General features: G+C 38.9%; 1 protein-coding gene across 2 annotated transcripts; it reads right to left on the reverse strand.

The window, feature by feature from the left end:
• Positions 1 to 1,357: 1,357 nt before the first annotated feature.
• Positions 1,358 to 22,571, reverse strand: LOC113530701 (protein sel-1 homolog 3). Of its 2 annotated transcripts, none has more exons than XM_026920939.3 (23): positions 22,234 to 22,571; positions 19,396 to 19,948; positions 18,785 to 18,911; positions 18,036 to 18,157; positions 17,148 to 17,263; positions 16,516 to 16,580; positions 15,138 to 15,261; positions 14,224 to 14,356; positions 13,275 to 13,415; positions 12,707 to 12,915; positions 12,170 to 12,349; positions 10,209 to 10,331; positions 9,872 to 10,012; positions 8,279 to 8,341; positions 7,651 to 7,827; positions 7,107 to 7,234; positions 6,371 to 6,454; positions 6,086 to 6,167; positions 5,094 to 5,169; positions 4,399 to 4,493; positions 3,820 to 3,947; positions 3,169 to 3,341; positions 1,358 to 3,056 (listed from the first exon to the last, which is right to left on the reverse strand). In XM_026920939.3, the coding sequence occupies exons 1-23, from the start codon at positions 22,297 to 22,299 to the stop codon at positions 2,785 to 2,787; spliced, it is 3,378 nt and encodes a 1,125-aa protein (XP_026776740.3). In that variant the 5' UTR covers positions 22,300 to 22,571; the 3' UTR covers positions 1,358 to 2,784. The 2 variants fall into 2 exon arrangements, with proteins under 2 accessions (XP_026776740.3, XP_026776741.3); XM_026920940.3 differs by having other exon boundaries at positions 16,522 to 16,580; positions 22,234 to 22,559.
• Positions 22,572 to 23,675: the final 1,104 nt, after the last annotated feature.

Genomic DNA, 23,675 nt, shown 5'->3' on the forward strand with positions numbered 1-23,675 from the left:
TTCAACTCATTCTCGATTCTGATTGGTCAGAAGGTGTTGATTAAATTTCTATAAAAGCAACTCTAACAGCAGTGCATGCTGTAATTCAAATGTATTAACGTCTCTACAGTAACAAATTACACCTGGCCTTTAATGACGGCTGCTGTATATATACTGATTTAAAAATGTGTATAATTGGTGAAGTTTTCTGTAAGGAGACGTACATTTATTGGAAGGAGTCTCCAGTGAGCACTAAAATGGTACCATCTTATGCAAACATTCTTGAATTTGTTCATCAAAAGTTTTTCAAACTATCTACTTGACAGCCACTCTTGGTTATCATATTCAACCCATCCCTGGAGTAAACATGGAGTATCACACACCCTCTTACAAGCCGCTAAAATCACAGGCGCTAAAGATGTGATCAGCTGCACATCAGGGAAACCACAGCTAATTACACCTCTGATAGCATTGCTAGTTGTTGCCATGGCAGCGATGAAGTGAGGAAGCTTAAGAACTAATAATCTCCACTCTCTGGACTTTAGCATCTGATGGGATGCTATTTACAGTATGAGAAGCACCTGGTTTGCACCACTTTCTATTCTTTACATACTTTATATTCTACTCTACATTTCTTTCTGCTTCTGTTTGGAATTTTTGTTCTTAATCACATAATCCACTTAACTGTAGTTAAATATAAAATATTTTGCAGTAGAATGCTATCATTCTGTAATTCAGAGATTTCGAATTATTAGAAAGTTGTAAACCATCGCAATGGAAGCATCGCTCGTAAAATTGGAGTTTTATCGCCCTCTTGGGGTTCAGGTAAAAATTACAAAAAAAAATTGTTTATGTTTGTCAACAGTTTTGTTGTTTTGTTTTTTTTGACAACTTTTGAATTTCTCTTGAACTGTGTTGTACATTTATTAGAGATACACTTTTAGGGAAGAAGTTCAGTATGTACCCCCTACACAACTGAGTGTTTTTTTTTTAATATAAATAAATAAATAAATGAATAAAGGTGTTTCAGGTGCAACCCATTTGGAAAACTAATCTCCACAGTACCCATACAGAACACTTTTTTCAGTGTCTAAATATTATCCATTTCTCTAGTTTGTCCTAAATTCCATGCTTCACCTTTAAAGCACACACTCCTCAGTCAACTACAGATATAGACTTCCTTGACCATATAAGGACTTCCTTATCCTTTAAAGCCGCTTACTTCCTGTGCCTTGTGCCTTTTAATCTCTTGAGATAATAATGAGACCTTTGGGGCTTGAGCACTCTTATTATCTCATGCACTAGACCTCGAACATCAGAAACCACCTAAAACCAGAATAGAACTGTGTATAATGACAGAAAAGCACAAAATGGCACATTGAAACATGGTGTGTTTATTTAAGATTCTAACAGATAGTTTGCATGGTGCAGTGGATGAATGTTTCTGTAACACAGTTTAATATAAACTTTGCTTTGGCTATTTGTAAAAAAAAAAAAGTCAAGTTGTTGAGTCAAGTTGTTGTATTATTAGCTTAGAAAGAGAAATTTAAAATCTCTTTTTGGTGTGTAGCTATGTAATATTTTTGTTTAAATCATACATACAGCTTACTGTGGTAAACGATTTTTCAAATCTGGCTTTTAATGTTTAAAATGTGAGGTGTTCACACTTTGGACAAAAATGTGTCACGTGTTATTTCTATTTTAATACTTGGTTACTCTTGTTCCTTGTCTTAACAGAGGCGCTAACAAAAATAAATCCAGAAAAAGACAGAATTTTACCACAAAAACCCTCATGTGTGGTCTACACTATGCTTTTGTCCACAAAGCATCCACAGTCCTGCCATCTTGTTTTCTTTTCTTTCATGAAATCCTTCTTTCAAGGATTTAGTTTTTAAGGAGTCAATTCCTAGCTCGCCTAGAGCAGATATACAAAGTCTACGCACCCCTGTAAAAATGGCAGGTTTTTGTGATGGTAAAAATTAAACCAAGATAAATCATGTCAGACGTTTTTTCCCACCTTTACTGTGAAACAGCAATCAACAAAATTCAAGTGTAAAACAGACAGGAAAAAAAAAAAGATAGAAAAAAACTTTTATTTTAACAGGGGTGTGTCGACTTTTTATATCCACTTCAAAAAAATAGTTGGCGTGAAAGTAAGCACTATTTGAAGCAAATACATTTTTCACATCCCACGTCCTTTCCCCTTCAGTGAATTAGCTTTTCCAATTGTTGGTGTTCAGCATGAATGCTAGACTCGGCTAGAGTCCTGGCCTATTTTTTTTCCTCACTCGTTTTCTGTGGGATTGAGGCTCAGTGCCTAGTTTTTTTGTCTGTGGGGCTTAAAAGAACTGTACTGTATTTTCAAAACCATAGCACGACCTCATCCTAGAATAATACTACTTGAGTACACACTAAGCAAAATACAAGACTAAGCAAGGATATTGTAGCACTGACTAGCTAAAAAAAAAAAAAAATCAAAGATTTGTTCACTGCTGATAATATTGTTTCTGTAAATTTTGCAAGCAAAATTGTTTGTATGTTTGAATTTGATAATAAACTGAAAAACTGGTTTAATGTTATCGACTCAGGTCTGTGTTTCTGTCAGAAGATGGAGCTGTTCTGCAGCTTTGTGCACTACAACCCACTTCCTCAGGGGTTATTATATCACATAGAGAACTGGTTTCTCTTTTACTGTTTAATTCAAACATTTAAAAAACGATGGCTCTGTTATTTTACCCAAGGACCAGTTTAGATCAGTCTTTTTAAAAACTTTCTCCTTCACATTTGTATTGTTCTTCTACACAGTTAAAGCAGATGAGAGACAAACATTGTGCACAAGGCACACACACACACTCCAGTTGCCGTGATGACCAAATCGGCTGCCTCCTGCAGGGATCGGACATGTCTGGTCACGTAGGTTTGACCGATCCGCAGAACTCGATTGACTCTTGAGGACCCTTCCTGATCTGTTGCAGTGTCTGATTCACGTCCTCTGACTTGGCTGAGGCGAGGTGATTCCCGTTGGTGCAGTGATGATTGGTTAGGAATACTGCGTGGAAGATCTGCAGAGTAGTGAGCTGAAGGAATGAATAAATAGATCAATTTAAATGAAATTAAAATGAAATGTCTTACTACACCATCTATTTCAAATGTCAATGCACAGGAAATGTACGGTAGTGAAGATCTTACCAAGTGCACTTTGTGTCAGGACGGCGAGCACTAACATGATGAGAGTGGTGAAGATCATTGCGAGGTGGACGGTGCTGCTGGTGAAGCTGTGCCACGCTCTGGCCATGCGCAGTCCAAACAGAGCCAGAGAGCAGGGACTCATTTCCTCCCCCTTACCCTCCAGCTCCCTGCATCTAGACAGAGACGCAAAACAACACGTGTTTATCCACAAGTACACTCACACTTAGACATAACTACACATATGATCCCACGTAGAGGTGCTCTTGTAATCAATACTTGTGCTCTTATTGGAGCGTCCATCAGATGAGAACGTGTTTTGTGTCTCATGTTCCTCAATTTTTCACCCGAAAGTTCTTAATAAGTCACTCTTGCCTTCAGTTTGCTCAAGAAGCCTAGACCTGGGTTTCTAAAAAGCGTATTTAAGCGTAAAAATGACTGCCAAGCTAACAGGCGATGCGTCACATTGTTCTTATTATGCCATCATTGAGACCTTGTGATATAATGCATTGCTCAAAACTAATAGTTCCATTGTTGAGCTATTGATAGAGTTGCTGCAAAGATCCAGGAGAAAACGGAGAAATCTTACAGATCCCACATGAAACACATGTTTATATGTAGACGAAAGTAGACAACGGTATATAAACTCCCCACCTGAGTAAGAGTTTCTCCACTACAGTGCTTTTGTTCAGCTGAAGCTCAGTCGAGATCTTCATTTGCTCCAGTACATTCGCGGGGATGTTGTGTCCTTCCTCAGTCAAAACTGCCAGGTTGTACATGCCCTAAAAGTTTAAAGACAACATCATCAGACTATAAGATCCATATTTAGAAGATTTGTGTAGCATCTGTCCATTTTGGGCTCATAAATCTGGACAATAAAACGAGTACTGGACATAAAAATGAAGATTTTCATATTTGTTTGTTCATTTGTTTGACCAGACATTGCAGAGCCAGTTTAATTTGGGAGAAAACCCTAAATCTATTGGCATGTCTTTGGGAGGTGGGAGGACACCGGAGAACTCTGGGGAAACCCACACGGACAAAAGGAGAACATGTGACACTCCACAGAGTCTATTTTCATGTTGGTTTCATCCAAAACATTTTTAATGCTTTATTACATTTCGTCTGATTCAATAGAGAACTTTCGCCCTATTGTACAGCAATAGATGTGACACTAATAAGAAAAGCAAAAAAGGAGAGGGGTGTGTGTGTGTGTGTGTGTGTGTGTGCTACCTGAGCACTGCCTCTCAGTGCTGCTCTGCTGTATAGCGCTATAGCCTTTACTATGTCACCTACTGCACTGTAGTGGTCTCCCATCTTCAGCAGACCTGAGAGAGAGAGAGAGAGAGAGAGAGAAAATGTAGAGATAGAAAAATAATCAATGACCGGGTAGTGTGGTCAAGTGGACTTACTGTTACTACCCTGCAGGTGATTATTTTCCAAGAACAGCATGACTCGAAGTGTTTTACTCCTCTTCTACCACAGCAATTGATCAACGATTACAATTTTCAACTTATGAAAGAACAACCTGTCATGCTTTTTATCCATTTATAGTTACATTTATTGTTGTTGAACATCCACAAGTTAGTTCCTGTTATTACTTATCACTTACAAAGACAATAGACTCCTTCCATGGATGTTAAACATCTCCTTACACAAAACCTTCTTTGTTAATGACATTATGAGCAGTTGCTATAGAATCGTTAGCATACTAGAGCAAGCACCTTTAATTAATTAATTAATTAATGTGAGCACAATAATTAATTATTTGAATTACAGCCAGAACTACTGTCAAAGCTGTTCTAGAAATCTTCTGACCAATCAGATTCCAGAATTCAGCAGCACAGTGGTATAAATTGGTATTAAGTACTAATTAGCCGTATTCTTTAGCAGTCAGTGCTCACACACACATCTTGCCGGACACCCACCCGATTCATGTGGAGCGTGGTTATGGGTGGAGTAGTTATGGTACCTCCACTGGCATGCAGAACTGTGCTTCAGCACCTGCCATGAACAAGAATAAAGTTTAGCTAAATGACATCATCATCTTACCTACAGTAGTTACTCACTTACAGCCTTACAACTTTCAAACATAATTGAAAAATATAGGTCTGTGGTCATAAAGCTCGTTCACAGATCCAAATTCTATTGGTGTAAAATGTTCTAATGAAACTGTAGAGATAGTTTGGCAGGAAATCGGAGCCTTTTTAAACTGTTTGAGCTTAACCAAGATTTTTAGACAAAATTTTAAAGCATTTTAAAATCTTTAAAGCATCGCTGTTCCATAGTTGGAGTGAGATAGACACATTTTCCCTGGAAGACTAGAGAAGTGTTATTCAATATGTTTAAATATCCGAGCCCCATTTTCAGTGTGGAAGTAAAATATTATCTTGGTGTTTGTTAGTATTAGGTGTCCCAATTCAGAGATTAGTTTTATACTGAGATAGATAGGCAAAGGGTTTAGGAAAAGAATTTGGATTAATAAATCTAATAAAGAAAAGAAAAACAAAAATGTTTAAGAAATGAAAAGCAAAGCACACAGAGAAAAAATAAGAGCATAGAAAGCAGCAGTGTGTCACATGACACTAAGCTTTCTAAAGCTGTACAGTTTGTTCTTTAAGATTACTGACACTGTCAAACCTGCAAGTCACATGATCCATTTTCTCCATTTCCCAACGCATCCAAGTGACGCTATATCGGTTTTAGTGAGCTTTTTTCTAAAGATAAGCAACAATTAACTGTGATACTGCGGAAAGCTTGTCAGGGCTCCAGGGACCATAAATGTGTTTCCAATCTCAGAGCCAGATCTTTTTAATACATTGCTGTTGTAATGATTAGAGAACACACCCAGCGTGGAAATACGAGCGTCCCATCAGGACCCAGTGCTTATAAAATGTACAGTAGAGGACTGCAGATTTACCTCACAGAGGTGTGCAGCGTTGATCTGCGCCACAACAAAGCCAGTTTCGGCGAGCATCGCGTATTTCAACAAGGCCTCATCCCTTTACACAAAAACACACATTATATACACAAACAATAGACTGATATAGTCTATGAGTCATGTGAGTGATGAAAGCTGCAAGTCACTTTGACTGAAAAAAAAAGCTATAGAATTATGATTAAAAGCAGAAGGGATGACGTGCAGAATAAAAAGAGAGGTGAAAAGGAAAGAATGGATGGACAGATAAATGATTGTGGGTGTTACCATGACCCGTGCTGAAATGCTTTCAGAGCGTCTCGGACCGTGAAGCCCAGGTGGCCGTTCTTCTCACTGATCGGCTTCAGGAGACTTTGGAAATGAAGATGGTAAAGTCAAACATGCTGGTAAACTCAAACAAGAGCAAAACTTTGAAATTAATCAAGAGAAAAAAGCCTGGATCACAATTTCAGCCCTGTTTCTAAGATATTTTGTTTTATTGTACTTTTCCATTGGTTCATTTGATTTGCACCGCAGTGTTCTTGAATTCTTGACTCTGACTGGTCAGAAGATTAAACTGTCAGATTGAATTGACTTGTTCTAACTGTTGTTATTGTTTCTATAGTAACTGCTCATTTACAGGGAAAGTCTTCAGGAGATTCTTGGTCACATGACAAGCTGTGGTTTTTTTTTTTTGTCTTAGTACCTTCCGGAGAGACTCATGAGGGACCGACTATAACGATAACAGAATCTTGTAGACATTCCACGACATTAAATGTGACTATAAATGGATAAAGTGTACAGTGTGGCATGTCTTTAATAAATAAAAAATGTAATCTTTTGAAAAATCGCTGTGGTATATGAGGAATAAAACACTTTGGGACGTGCTGTGGTGGTAACCGTGTCGGGCTGCATCACACTACCCTGTCGCTGATTACTTTCCTGTAAACAGCATGGCTACAAAGTGTTTTATTCTGTACTTGTTTCTCATTTCAGGGAAGCTGCACTGAGCCTGTATACATACGTCACGGCTCTCTCAGGATCTCTGTGCATGTCCGGTAAGTGACCTCTCGAGAGAAATGATGCAGCCTCCACTGCGCCCTCCACATGACCCAGCTCACCCGCCTTCAGGAAACACTGAAACGCAGCTGTCTGAAACACACAAAACACACACACACATCACTACAGCTGAGACAACACACACACACACACACACCATGTCCTCTAACACTGAGAGGGATGGCCAGGATTCAGTGTGATGATGAAAGCTGCAGGATCTGTTTTAGCACAACAAGTAAAAGCCTTCATATGAGACTCACAAGACGGTATAAAATTATTTTAAATGGCCTCTCTTTGTAAACATGAAACAAAACGGTCACTGCCATATCCCCTTTACACTCCCTCCTATCCATTTTACATTCCTTGCTAAGTAATTAAACAACATGAGCCTTAAAATGCATGTGAACGTGTGTGTTATTCTTAAAAACTACCTTGTTGTTAGAAATTGCTCCAAGCTTTTTTTTTTTTTTAACTGTTTTACCAAATGTTCATGTGTACATGCCGCCTACCTCGTTCTTGCCTGGCGAGTCTGGGATGGCGCCGTTCAGGTGATACACACCCAGGTTAAACACACCGTCTCGACTGCCGTTACGAGCAGCCAGGTCAAAGTAGTATGCGGCCTTTCTTTCGTTTTGTTCCATAGTGCCATGGTACCAGCCTAGAGCATTCAGAGCATCCACGTAACCCTGAGAAATACACACATGCATGTATACACACACACACACACACACACACAGACTGTTAAGAGCAATACTGACTTATCACATACACAACACGTACAGTATACCATTCAAACAGGTGAACAGAATAATCATAAATCAGCTTACTGAGTAAGTACTGCGAATCATTCAGTCATTACAGAGAAATTAACATGTAAATAAGCAGTTATGAGCGTCAGGAATGGAAATCTGGACATTTCACAACACTGATAAATCAGACAGTGATGTAAAACTAATCAGCATTTCTGGATTTTGCACTAAATGTAAAAGAATATGATGCACTTGTTCACATTTACACAGCACAAACAAAAAGTACACACTTATTTAATCAGTCTTTACAAAAGCGTAAGCTAATTCTAGATTCAAAAAGCAGGCTTGAGTTGGATTTGACATCCAGCGTAGCCACACATTTTCTTACCATGTCAGCCGCCATCTCCAGGAGGTTTAATGCCAAGGTTTTGTTCTTCTTCCCTCCAATTCCCTGAAAAACAGCAACCGGTACACAGTCATCACACCCTGCCTACATCTGAATGAACTGAGCACACACACATTACCGAAACAGTGCACATACACATAGCTGACGAGTGCTGAGTTGGTTAACTGAGAGATTTCTAGCAAACAAGCCTGCTAAACTGACATGGTGATGTTTTAGCATGAAAAAGTGCCTACCAGTGACAAAGGCTTTCATTTGGCTAGTCCAATATCAACTTAAAAAAACACTACAGAGAAAAGTTCTCTTGTACCAGAAACAATCAAACAAGTATGTTTCATGTCTGAAGTTTGCTTCTTTAAATTTGCATTTGAGCTACAAGGCCACTGTAGCTAACAAGTAAAGGAAATTATACATACATGTTTAGCATGACGCAAACTGCATGTTTACCCCTTAAAAAGATTTGTTTTGTGATTTTCAACACTGTATGACCCACAGTAATCGAAAACTCGACAAAAGGATGCTACATGCTCTTTATGGCATACCTTAATTCTCAAATTCTATCATAAATAATGACATGTATTTTATTTTAATTACAGAAAAGCCAACCGCAAACAAGAATAATATGTAGCTCCCAAGTAAAAACACAAAAAGAGTAAAAAAAAACAAACAAAAAAAAACAAATAAAACCGTAAATATAACCAAAATGTAAAGTGTACAAAACTGTAAACTTAACAACATGTAAAGAGTAAAAAAAACATGAGAAGAGTTAAAAAAAAACAAGACAGTAAAAGAAACAAAATGTAAACAATAAAATACAAAATATAAAAGATAAAACAGTTTAAAAAATAAACAGTAAAAACTAAACAGTAAATGTAGCAAAATGTAACCAGTAAAAAAAAAAAAAAAAAAAGTAAATTTTTCTATTTTGGTCAAAAACCAAAACTGCCATTTTTGACTGTTTTTCGACTAAAAATATTTAGTGACACAACAACACCGGCCGAAACATTACTAACGTTTTCAAATGGTGAGAAGTGGGCGGGGCTTCCAGCTGTGTCATTTAATATTGGACAACTCAAAAACATCTATGCAACTGTCAATCGTTCCAGAATTATTTGTCGAATTGTTCATCTGCCATTTTGTTTTGGGGAAAAAAGAAGACTCTTGACATATTTTTTAGTGATTGATGTTAAAATGAGGAGCTGCTATGCTAAATGTGGGAAGGTTAGCAGATCTTGAACTGAGTGAAATGTGTTTTTAGGTGAGTGTGTGATGGTTTAGAAATGCTAGTACAATGATAATCTGCTAGCTTTAAGCTTACTCGTTATCTAAAGCAGCTTCAGTACAAAACTAGCTGATTGGTCTTAGCTGACTGGCAACATCTGGAGTAAGTGAAACATTGTGTAAATTTTACTTTAGGTCAAGCTGTTCCTTTAACTTGGGTGTATTTGGGCTTTCTGAGCAAAAGCTCTCAATTTTGCTTTTTGCTTTGCATGGCTGCACGTCTGTAAATAAAAATAATCCAAAACGCATACTATAGGTACGCCCTCTCTACACTGAGTGTAGTGTCAGCACACTGACCTTCAGCAGCAGGATGCCGTAGTCATACATGACTGAAGCGTCCGTCATCTGCACTGCGCTCATGGCGTACCACTTCAGAGCTGCGCTGATGTCCTTCGTCATGCCATTACTGCCAAAGAATGACATCCGTGCCAGGGTTTTCTATCACACACACACACACCAGCAACAATTCTGAGCAACTCGAGCCATATGAGTCAAAACAACATCAATATAATTTTTCAATGCTACAAAATTTTAAATTAAAGGTGATATCAGTGAGTGAATTAAAATCAGGGGGAAAGTACACACTAGAAACTACTTTATTAGAAACAATGATGTTTGTGTGCAAAGAGCGCACCTGGGACTTGATGTCTCCTCTCTCTGCCTGGTGTTTGAGAAACTGTATGATGTCATCGGACTCGCCGGCTTGCATCTGGAGATCCTCTGGATTGGTTAAATGCACGTGCTCAGTGAGGCGTTGCTGGATATAAACAGGTCAATAAATCAGCTATAGTCGTGATTAGACTCAGACTTACCCATAACTTACTGTTGTTTAGTGTTTATTTAATTTTTAAGTAACTTTATGTAGTTCTTCATATTGTTGTCTTGAGCTGCTTTGATCCAATAGAAATGTAATATTTTAGTATAATAATATGTAATATACATGTACTGTATGTACTGTATGTACTGTGTGTATTGGGGTGGAAGGGCATTTAACCAGGAAGTGTAAAATTACAGATCCTCAAAATGAGGTCTGAGGTCTCTCCATTCTTCTTTTTAGCCAAAACAGAATAGTAGACTTATATTGTATTAAGATTTATCTTAGACTGATATAAAAAATTTCTCTTGTTTTGTATTCCTAAGTTGACAAGTTTTGCTAAACTGCCATGTCAGTGTCGAATAAAGTCAAATATAATGTTAATGATAATGTTTATTTAGATGGTGCCTCATTAAAAAAGACATACATTAATGTTTTAGTGACAATCTAATTTCCAAATGGTATCTCCATATATTGGATTATATTTCACATTCTAGATCATTGCTGTCGAACATCCGGCCTGTGGCCCGAGATAAAGGATCTAATCTGGCCCACCAAATGAATTCATGAATCCGTGTTCTAAATTGAACCTGGATTGTGGACAGTAATTCATTTGTTATTCCACTAGAGAGCAAAACAGAGTGATAAACTCATTGCCAAATGTGCTAATTATACCTAATTCTTCATTAGCATGTTACATGTTTGACTGTGTAACCATGTCCCTGTCCAAAAGAACTAATTTTTGAGTTTCACGGCAATGAGATTGAAACTACTGTACTATATCAATTTGCTCCTAATGTTTGGCCAATAATATGGGCTATATTTTATCAGGAGTTGTTGATGTGTTATTGCTCCGGCAGACTTGACATTAGACTAACTGTAATGTAATGTGGTCTATTACCTAAACTGTGTTTGACAGTGTTTCTTACTTGTGATAAATCAATGCCATTTAAAAACTGGTAAATTTCTTTGTGTTTTTTTGGATGGTACTCCGGTTTCATCCCAAATTCTTTACAGACATCAAACGAATGAAGGAATCTCTGGAAACTGACTGAAATGATACTGTCTTTACATTTGGTTAAGCAGCATCTGTTTTGCAGACACCATCATTCAATCTGAAAGCTAGTTTGCATCCACTCTGTCAGGTGCCCTGTCAAAGTGCAGTCAGGCATGGGCTGGAGTTTTTACATATTGAAAACTGGCTGTCTTTTGGGACCCTTGTGAAATGGTGACAGGAAGTTGCACAGAATCAAAATTTGAAGCAGAGCCTAACCTGGGAACACTGAGTGTAACACATGAACATACCCTGGATTCTAATCATCACCTAGGGGCAATTTAGCATATCTATTCAACATATTGGCATGTTTTTGGAGGTAGGGGGAAACCGGAGAACCCAGAGGAAACCCATGAAGACACAGGGAGAACGCGTGGAACTCCACACAGAGAGAAACCCAAGCTCAGGACCAAACAGAAATGTGCACCACCGTCACACCTATTTGACTTACATGCCTTGAAATTTGTATAGATGTAAAGGAAAAAGGTATGTAAAAATATTTGTAAATTTCAAAGTTGATTTAAAAAGAAAATCCCTTCATATACTGAAAAATGGACGAGCTGAGGATATAAATGAGGATATGACCTTTTCTTTCTAAACTACATCCTGTTTTAAGACATTAATTAAGGTCCATAGTGATCAGGTCCTAAATACCAAATTATTAAAGAGAACTGATTATAGTTTGGGACTCAGAGGTGTATACTGATGACAGTAATGGAGATCTCACCTCTGAGTCCTGGACTTTATTGTGGTCAATGCTGGTTTGCTTTCCCACATTGGCGTAGTAGCCGTATGCCATGTCCGGGTCCTTAGGGAAGCCGTCCAGACCCTCCATGTGCTTGTAGCCCAAATGCAGCAGAGCCAGACGCTCGTCTTCTACTCCGGCCATCAGGCTGTACACGTGGCCCTGTGGTCAAGGAGCACATTTGATATTCACAATATTCACAAGCACATTTGAGTCATGTAGCATGGCTACATACCAAATGAGAACTTTTGCACAAGTCAATAAGGAGTCAGTTTTTTCTTTCTCTCTCTCTCTGGGTGTTGAACCTATTTGTCCTTGTCTGTATGGCAACTATGAATAAAAAAACTAATATCCTGGACACAAAGGCTAGTCAAGCATAGTGTACTTTTTAACTTTTAGCTCATAAATGTATAATTTTTAATTCATCCCCAATGTTCATATTTCATAAGTTTTATCAATCTATACACACAGGATATCGATCCAACATTCTACACACAATGTCCGATCCTGTGCCGCTACCTTCTCCTGGTCCGCTGGCACTCCGAGACCTGAAAGGTGTAAAGTGGCGAGCATGAGAGAAGCCTGGTGATGACCCCAGCAGGAGCTCAGCTGCAGCAGCTCTATTAGTGAGGTATCGATGTCTCTCAAACCAGCATCAGCTAACCTCTTTACCACATCTTGGTAGAGGTGCTGGCCAAAGAGTGATGCTTTCTTGCTGCTCCATGGACCTAGAGGAGGGACAAAGCATCAATGCATCCCACAATACCCATCATGCATTACAGAGTACACCCTGAAATCACTGGAGAATATTAATCCCAAGGAACCAATCTGTTATACAGTGCTTGAAAATAAGAAAAACAAACCAATCATGCAGCAAAATGCAGGATTTTTTGACAGAATACAGTTAGGAATGTATAACATAATGGAACAAGACCGCTGTTTTCCATCATCACTTATAGCACAGATTTTAACTTTATTTTTTGCCAGTAAAAAAATAGAAAAGAAAAATGTTGTGGTACCTATTAATTATTACAAATTTAAATTTAATTTATCCAGACTGTGTGCTCTAATCTAATGACACAGATACCTGACATCAGTTCTTCCTCATGCGTTCTCAGTATTTTCAGTGCAGCACTGTATTTCATCTGATGGAACCAGGCCCATGTCTGCATGCACCTCGTCCGGACAAACGTCCTCCTTAACTGCTCGTAATATGATACACACACATCTGAAAGAATACAGAAGTATACGGTGACAACATCAATATCCACCCAGTGTTTTACAGTCTCTCCAGCTCAGTGAGTATGAACTAAACAAAATCCTGATAGCTGATGAGAGACAAAAGGAATATAGACTTATTACCAGATCTAGAGACCTTTATTTTAGGTTTCGCTGTAATTTCTGATGAAGTCATGGCAGTTAATGAGTAATATACTTAAAGAACTGAATAATAAACTAGGAATTAGGATGTTGAAAGATGCCACCTGGTCTCTCTCCAGTGTGCCACTCTAGCCTCAGATTCTTGTTATTGGGTGCTGTTGTAGCCCATCTGCCTCAATGTTTGGTATTTTATGCATTCTGAGATGCTTTTCTGCTCACCACGGATGTAAAAAGTGGTTAGTTGAGATACTGTAGCCTTCCTGTCTGCTTGAACCAGTCTGGCCATTTTTCTCTGACCTTTATAGTTGAGGTGTTTTTTCTCGCAGTACCTGATGGTTTTTTTTTGTTTGTTGTTCGCATTCTGTGTAAACTCTAGAGACTGTCGTGTGTGAAAATCCCAGGAGATCAGCAGTTTCTGAAATACCCAAACCAGAACATCTGGCACAAAACAACCATGACGAGTCAGGGAGATCACACTTTCCCCATTGTCATGTTTAATGCGAACTTTAACTGAAGCTCTTGATTTGTATCTGCATGATTTATACATTGCACTGCTGCCATATGACAGGCCGAGTGGATAATTGCATGAATGCGCAGGTGTATTGGTGTTCCTAATAAATGGATGATGAGTGTAGCGATCTATAAAAAGCATTTACCGTTGGCGAGACTGGCCCTGCTGTCTTGTAGAGCTTTTACGTAGCCTTCAGTGATCAGTTTAACATCCTCACACCGTCTGTGGGCTTCGTTCAGTTCCTTCAGTGTTCTCTCTGGAGTCAGAGGGTTCACCACCTTCACAAACAAATCCACATTACTGAATTGTGTCATATAGCCAAGTCACCCACTACTTTAAAAAATGTCTTTTTACACCCGGGTAAAAACAGTACTGGACATCAGACAGTGCAATTATTTGCACCCAGAAACACCAAAAACAGAATGTGCAACATAACTGGTATGTCCTTAAGAAGCAACATAAGCTAAGCTAGCTGGCTTTGTAAACACAGAAATAAACTAATACTGTCAGCTATCTCAAACAGCAGCTATTTAATTTTATTAGCGATTTAAGTTTGCTAATAAGCTATCTAATGTAAATTAAAACCAACCTATTGAAAGCTACCTGAAATTGGGCTATTATACAAAGCAGCCATGTTTGATTGCAAGCTAGCTAACATTAGGCTAGCTAGCACATCAGTTGACAAGATCACTAACAATTTTAGGGTAAGTAGCTTATAATTAAATCCATGGAATAGCAATCTAACTAAAAATAAAGTTATCATAGTTCAATAGGAACCTAGTTAATATAAGGTTAACTTATACTGTGTAACCACTAGACATGTAAACACTAACAAGATAACCAACTTTAGGCTCCTAAAGTTTGCAAACCAATAGCCAAGCTAACTCCAGGCCAACCATTTTGTAATTAATATCACTAGCCAGGCTTAGAGCAAGCTAATTAACATTAGGGTATCTATTACTATGTAACTAGAAGGTGAGGCCACTAAACTGAATGAACTCTGAGTTCGCTAGCTAACATGAGATAAGAGTAAGCGCTGAAAGAGTGGTTCGCGCTCACCATTTCAGAACCTAAGCGGTAATATTTAACTGGTCCAACATAACCGTGAATTCCTGGCATGTAGACGCCGCCACCAATCACGAAGTATCCTGAAGTGTCATTATACAGAACAGCATCCTGAAAACTGGAACATGTTACATAAAGATTACTTTATGACAGCTCAAACCAATATATCTGTGAAAAATGAATTGTACACAATGTCCTAATGTAGTCAATCGCCAAGACATATCTGGTGTTTAGTTCTGCACTGGAACTACAATGCTAATGTGGCTAACATGTACAGAAAGTTTATCTCACCAAAATAATTTCCATAAAACATGCTCGAATCGTCATATATGTGCTTTAAACATCACTGTCATTCTATGGGATATAGTAAAATAATATAAATAGTCCATATTTATATGCTTAAGTTAAACTATATGGAAATTATCATTTACATCACTTCCAGGTTTCATTTTGTAGCTCCAGTGGAAAGCTAGCTACATTCACACTAGCAAGCAACAAGTCACTCATGTCGCTTGTAGTTTTTTTTCTTGTAGTCTGCTGTGAAGTGACCACTACCATTGTCGCTTGTGGCTATTCACTTTCCAGCATTTTTTTTTAGTTCTGATTCGTACTAGCTTCTTGTAAGATTAGCAAAACAAGCTAACGTTACTAGCTATATACACTCCCCAGAAGCAGCACTGATCTTTGCTACTTCCTTCCAAGCTTTATTTTTCTTCAAAATGTCTTTATACAGATTTACTGAGAGATCCTATATGACAGGATAACAGATGAAAATCACAGTGCAGCACAGCTCCGTGTCACACACATACACAGAAAAACAAACAGTCGACTGTTGCTTTGTCGCTCGCTAAAGAGCATAGAGTAAAGAAGCAAACATCATACACCAAACATGTCTTGCCTGATCGACTACATTTCAGGTAAGGCAAAAAAGTGTGTAGACTCCTTTAAATCATGAAGATCAGCATTATATGTTACAGAAACGCCTGGTACATAATAGCAATCTCTGTACATTTTAAATCAGAAACACAATGCATACACTGGATTCACACTGTGAGTTCACACTGGATTTTCCATGCAAAATATTTGTCCCAATCAAACTTGTGGGAAACCAACCAACCTGGCAACGTTTCAAAACATTCACAGCATCTTGTCTCAATTACGTTAATAATTTAATGAGTAGTTATTTAACACCAACACCAACCAGGAAGCTGGTGGTGTTGGTGTTATATACACATGGAAACCATGTAATTAGCTAGCATGCTGTAAATGTGTAAAGCGAGAGCATAACACACTACAACAAACATCATCAGGACATCACTCTAATAGTGCTAATATACAATATCCTATTTAATTTATTTACACATGTTCTTACTCATACTTGTATACGGCTTCCATGAGGTGATGTTCAGAGACGGTCTGCGTGATTATGAGCTTCACCTGGAGAGAAAATTACAACATGATTTTAGATGTCATATTTTCTTCATATCTCTTATTTGCACTCCACGTGTGCACACACATACACACGATCAAGAGAATTCCCAAGCATGGGAAGGACGTTTGTGAGTACACTTCCATAATCACTGTTTATACTGCTAACACTTGAGATAAGGGTAAGTATTTGTACGGCTATAACGGTAGGTCCGTCCTCGGTCAACAGTTTCTAAGCAATGAACAGTACACATTGGTCTGGTTATACGAAATACAAGTTTTAAGAAATTCGGTGATTCATTGAATCATCATGATCATCATTTGTGCATCAAAATGTGTTACATAAAGAAGGAAGATTTAGTGAAGCAGACGTTAGGACAGTATGTTAGTGGTTTCTCTGACTATTTTTTCACCTCCAAAATATCATATCCACATCATACAAATGCAAGATGCTGTGTGGCAAGCAGCCGCTGATTGATTGAGCAATTTGAGCAGTGTGGAAAAATAGTGCGGTGAGGAAAACTCTTTAGCCCTTCCCCACCAAGTGCTTAGATCACTGTGAAAAAGTTTGAGCACCTCTGAGGTCTGGATGAAGAGGTCCAGCCGGATCCAGGTCAGGAGAGGGAGATCTGTGTGAGCTGTGAATGCCTGTTCCACTCCGGAGGTCAAACACACCTGCACCACAATGTTACCTTCACATAACACACACAGGCAAACACAGATGGGTTCAGTACATCTGGCAGACATGTCTCTGGAGAAAGCTGAGGTAAAGAGAATTTGGTAAATTCTCTTTAAATAAACAGGATGCTGTGAACTTTGTTTTCGATCCAGTGACTGTATCGTGCTCAGCTCATTGTGCCACAGTTTGGAAACCAGTAAACAATCAGATTGAAACCTTCGAGATCCTGAAGCGTGTGGCCAGAAAAGTGTACAAAAGCATACAACTTTTAAATTAAGCTAGGCCCTATGCTTACAATTTAGCAGAAACACTCATGACCCTAAGTTATATATTTAGAAGGAACACAAATTTCAGTTAATGACTAACATTAAATGAATGATTTGGTAAAAAAAATAATAAAAAAATACACAAGCCTACATTAGCCTTGTAGCTTCAGTGGAAAGATAACACAGGAGCATGTTGGACACGGAGTGTGGCTCATTTACTGTGTCCATTAATGCATCTTTGATAACTTCTTTATCAAGGTCACTCTACTTAAATTACTAATCTGTTCAGATTTTTACAGATCTGTTCAGAAACAGAACCATCTAAGTTCATTAAAATATATCATGGGTAGGTGCAAACCAAAATAATTAGTCAGCATTCTTTAGGGAATGGGTGGGAGTGAGATTAATAAAGCAGACCCTTGCACATCTCTATCTATTATACAGCATTTTCTGGCTTCAGTGAAGCACATCAGATCACTCACATGCTTTAACAGTGAGGTAATGCCACAGAGAAGTCACCTGTATCAGTCAGCAATAGGAGAGGTGTTGCGTATTTCCTGTGCTCGCTCACATGCTTGATGATGCCACAGAGCTTTTCCCTGCACCACTTTAGCAAATACAACCACACCGACACGGTCAGTCTGCAAAACAGCAGTGATGGGTTCGATTAAAGCCTTCAAGGAAACATTTTAAATGTATATCGTAACTTGAGAACTTGGAAAACTTAAATTTCATTTTACCAAACTACTGTTTATGTACATCACCATATGGAAACACAACAGCTACAAATAGAAATGCAAAGTTTAGCCAGTCCAGTGGGGTTTGTATGCTGGCTTTCGCCTGACAAACTGCAGTAAAAAGCATAGCAGCGTTCAATATCAGTTCAATATTTCACTTCTTCTTCATTTCCATGCCATTACTCAGCATTGCTCTGTCTTCAGTTTTAATATCACTCTCCATCTATCATTTTCACTAAACAGCCCCGGTCCATTAATCACATGGTTCCATAACAGGATAATTGTTTGATTGAGGGAAATCTGACACTGGATCTGCCTTATTGACCATCTGGCTAACTTTATTCCAGTTGGAGTATTACATCTGCCATTTTCTGCTACACAAATGATGCACATAAATGTAATGTGAAGAAGCATTGGCGTGCCCTTAGTCATGTACTCTCTATCACTCCTGATAACTTTTAAAAACTATTTAGTCCAGGCTCCTTTAGTCCAAGCCTCTTTACTTGACTTAGGAGCACTTGGTAGTGTTACCTGGGTTTCTCTAGAGCACGCAGGCTTGCAGTCTCCAGCTCTCTGTTGGCGAAGGCTGGAAACGTCCGGATGACTCCATAGTTCTCCCCAGTGCTTGCAAAAGGGAAAGTCAGGAGTCTCACTACATCTGCAACAGCATCGTACCATTAATCATTTTAGTTGTAGAGTGCTGCTGTAAACCATTTTGGATTCTAAAAGGTCTGTCTAATCAAATAAAAAGGTCATATATGGAAATGTGGGCGTGTCACTGAGTCTCTGTATGGAAATGAGAGCAGCTCTGGGTGGGCATGTCTTGAAAGCCATAGATGGGTATGTGAGCATGTCTCTGATTCCATATATGGACGTCTTCAAGTGACTTCACTGGTAAAACAGTTAAACAGTTACCTAGATGACAAACAAAAGCTAACCTGACAAGAAATCTGAGCAAACATAAAACGGTTTATTAACCCTAACTCAAAGACACGCACACCAGTCTGTAATTTGATCTCATGTTTTTTTTTCTCACAAATTATAAAACTGACAGTCATGTAATAATTTATTTGTACTCAAACTTGCCATGTCTTTAATGTCCAGAAACTGAATTTGATTGGTTAACGTAGGAAGGAACTCACCTGACTCAGGAGAGCACTTCTCTATTCTGTCTTTGGTCCGATTCCACATCAGCTCCGCCCCCCATGCAGCGCATCTGCTCGGTGATTTGGCAGGACGTTCCGAGGGCGGAACCGTCCCCAAATTTTTAAACATTCTCACCATGGATTGCTTGTACTGACTGACTCCAACGTGGCTGCTATTGCTTTCTGCTCCATCCAGATGCACCAGCCAGGCTCTCAGCATCACATCACGGGCTTCCACTGTCCGTCTGAAGAAAAAGTCTCTCTTATACACCACAGCTGGAGGGAAAGTGAGCTGAATCGTCCTTGTTCTAGTTTTTTTTAGTTGGTTGACATGAATCCATGATCTCCTAAAGGTCACAAGTCCAACTGTTTTTGGTGTGGAAAGCACAATCTCGACTCCCACTCTGCAGGCCCTGGAGCAAGTATACGAGATCTGCACAGTGGAGTTGACTGTGATGGTGTCAGGGGCCGAGTCAAAGTGAAGAAAGTCACCATAAGGGCTCCTCTGCATAGGTGACATGGTGGTGCGTGTGGTGAAGTTGCACTCAATCTTGAATAAAACAGAATTAACAGTGAACACTTTTTACCAAGCACTGCAAACTGATATAAACCTGTAAAGGAAACATATGCATAAGTAATAAAACATCTGCTGGCATTCTGTTATAGGAAAATAATCAATGAGGGGGTGGTGTGATGTGGCCTGATATGAAAAAGAGTTACTGTTACCACCCCAACGTGTTATTTTCCTATAACAACACACCGCTGAAATTGATAAATCATACTTATTATCCATTTATTGTTACATTTAATATTGTGTAACATCCACAAAATAAAGTAGTTATGTGCATTATCGATTATGTTACAGCAGCTGTAAATAGTCGTTCCTTCACCAGCCTCGCTTTCTCTCTCTCACGACAAAACAGAACACAGCTTTTTATGTCACCAAGGAAATGCAAATCACAAGTGGCTCTATCCTGAAGAATTTCCTCTTAAAGTTACAGCTTTACCTCTTGACTGTTACAGAGCACTGACACTGAAGACTCCTTCCATAAATGCTAAATAATCTCCTCATAGACAGCTTCACCATATCAATGATTACACAAGTTTTCTTTTTAATTCGTTGATGTGGAGCATCCACCATACAAATCTCTGTGTAAGTGATTACTATAGAAATACTAACGTATTATAACAAGGACAATGATATAAATCTTCAGCCAGAACCACTGTCAAAGCTGCTGTAATTGAAAATTAATCAACACCTTATGGCCAATCAGAGTGAAGAAGTCAACAGCGCATTGTTTAATTTAAATAAAAAGATTTGTATCTCAAAATGGCTTTTAATCAGGGATTTGGTTCCCCTTGCCACCCCAACTCTGACCTCTGAGAGTTTTTTTCTTACTCCTATGCAATCTGATGATCTAAATCATTACTAAATGTCAGCAGCACTAACAACTTCATGAATAAAAAAAGTTGCCTATGTCATGTTGTTCCTAATACTTGGTTACTCCTCCCCTTGCTTTAATAACAGCAGCGATCCAGTCAGGTAAGGATGACAGAATTATAGCTCTCTACCACTCTTCCACTGACTGGGTGCAGCTCGGGTTTGTGACCTATTTTAGAGTTTATTCTGCTCTTCCAAATAATACAACACTTTTTCTGTGGAATAACAACTTGTCATCCTGGCGCATAGGAGTGTCAGTGTTGTGTTCTGCCTGGACACGAAGCACAAAAAAGGCAACGCTCAGCGTGTGGCCGACAAACTGACAATCCAGGTTTATACTTGTCTAGTTGCACAAGCTTTTGATATTGTATAATAAAGCCCTGCTATTCTTGATGTGACTCATTTCTTGTCAGAGGAGCTTAGAAAGCCAATATAATAACATTATTTTGTCGTGATTCATTCTGCATTAGTAAACAAATCAGATATTCTGCAAATGCAACTTTGTTCTATATCTAAGGGTGCACGTGGCCCTTCCTGTCACCCCGTACACTTCACATAGCGCCATTTTGGGACCAGTGTCCACTCTGTACGACTTTAATATCAACATTCATAATCAATATGTGAATAATCAAACTTATTTCACTGACATATTTGACTAATGGTTTTGAATATTCCCCACAATGCCATTCAAATGCTCAATGATATTGCTGCCCTCATGTCATCTACCTAATGTGAACGATGCAGCGGTGCTTTAGTCCTTTTGTCTGTCCAGCTCTCTCGTCTCTTCATCCGTACACCATCTCACCACCATTGCAGTCATCTCTGCTGTAACTCAGTGCAACTTCTCTGTACGGCCGCGTTGCATTCTGGGACTTATAGACCAAAGATTGCACAAGCACTACCTCTATCTTGAACGTTATTTAAAAATGAGTGAGAAAAATAAGGCTGTTTTTTAAAGAGGCGAATAGCAGAACCTGAGTGTTATGCTTCATGTTTGAGATGGCTGAAATATTTTCTGCTATTGACCGCCATTGCACCATGCAACAGATTAGCACCAGAATCATTAAACACTTTCAACAGAAACATGTTTAATATGTTTCATGTGTTTCAGGGTGGAGATTTCCTTTAGGTTTCAATGTTAAAATGCTTGAAACTAGAATTACACTGAAACTTGTTTGTTTTTACTGAGTAATAACTGTTTAGTTCAAAGTTATATCAAACTTTAGTGTTAAAAACAGGAACTTTGTGCCTTTAGATCTTTATCCTGTGCACCAGGAAATGCTTTATAAGCCATTCTCTTCAGATAATGAAAGAATAACTTGTCCAAACAGCAGAAACCTCAGCAGGCTGTGTTTAAGACAAGTGAAAGTGTGTATTATTGTTTGCAATCTTACCACTGAAAGTAGTGCAGCGCAGATAGTCACTTTGCTAAAGAAGCCTGAACTTGTAGAAACTTTCATCTTGTCACGTTGTAACTCATCGGTTCGGATCCGGAGCAGCTCTTCAAAAGCAACCCGAAGTGAACTGTAAACGAGTCGAAGAAAGATTAGAGAGAAGTCTGGAAGTGTTGCAGGTTCATTGTCGTCTTCAGGAAATGTGTGTAATGGTGACTTGTCACTCTTCCGTATGACAGATGCAGGTGGGGCAAGTTGCACCTGCTCCCACTGATGCCCGTGTCGACTCACTTCACTGAACCGACTCTTTGAACTGAACTGAATCGATGAATCGAATGGCGCTGGTTTGATTCTTCAGTCATATTTTCAACCCAGGCCACAATTTCACACACTGTTTTTCACTGTAGCTCTTGAGACTAGTCTGTGGCTGGTCATTATCCAAATGAAGCAGCTGGTCAGTATTTTGAATAGCCAAAACACAGGATGCATCATAAATCACAAAGTAATCGGCGAATATATTCTGAAACACACTACAGCAATTCATTATTGTGAGGACACTTTGCATGTGTGAGAGAAAGAGTTCTAGATGTGGCTTTTTTTCTTCTTTCGTCTGCTCCTGTTAAGGCTCGTCGCAGCGGATCGCTGGTCCACATGTTTGATTTGGCACAGATTTGACGCCAGATGCCCTTCCTGACGCAACCCTGTACAACCCCGGTGGCTCGGATCGGTTCCCTGGCTGGGAATTGAACCCGGGCTACGGTGGTGAGAGCACCAAGGCCTAACCACCCATCCTCCAGGAACCAGAGAGAAAGTTCTAGATATTAGTTGCTAAATAGATACAAATTCATAGAACAGATGACAATCTGCAGCTACAAATGATTTGTGAGCAGCACCATAATGTTCCCCACATTGTTCATTTCAAGTCCTGTTAACAGTGTTAAGAACAAGCCTGCATTTGTACTGTAGCTTAGCTAAAGCTACATGCACACTGCACGTGGCCCTAACCTCTCCTTCCACCCATTTTTTTTTTACCCAGCCAGGCTAGTCGTCAAACACCAGCATCTTTCTTTACTGTTACTTTGCTCACCGAAACCACTGAAACGTTGGGGACCTTCAGCCAGGTTTCAGTTCTTTTTTTTATTTTTATAATCACACAGTTTGGGTACTGCTATAACGAGCATTTTGCATGTACTCTATAAATCAAGCATGACAAGACCAACCTGGTGACTTCATTAATATAAAACTGAACAAAATCCAACCGCTTTGCCATTGCTCATTCCAATTCTTACTAATTTTGTATGAGATTAGGTTTGACAACACAGTGAAAATTAGGCTATGTACATCAAATTAAAATGGCCAATCTGACCATTAGCCAATCCTATTTAAAAAAATTCTAAGGAATGAACAATTTATTAAAATGAGCTAGTCAGAGAACTGATTTG

This window comes from Pangasianodon hypophthalmus, chromosome 16 (genome assembly GCF_027358585.1).
Source record: "Pangasianodon hypophthalmus isolate fPanHyp1 chromosome 16, fPanHyp1.pri, whole genome shotgun sequence".
Taxonomy (NCBI): Eukaryota; Metazoa; Chordata; class Actinopteri; order Siluriformes; family Pangasiidae; genus Pangasianodon; species Pangasianodon hypophthalmus.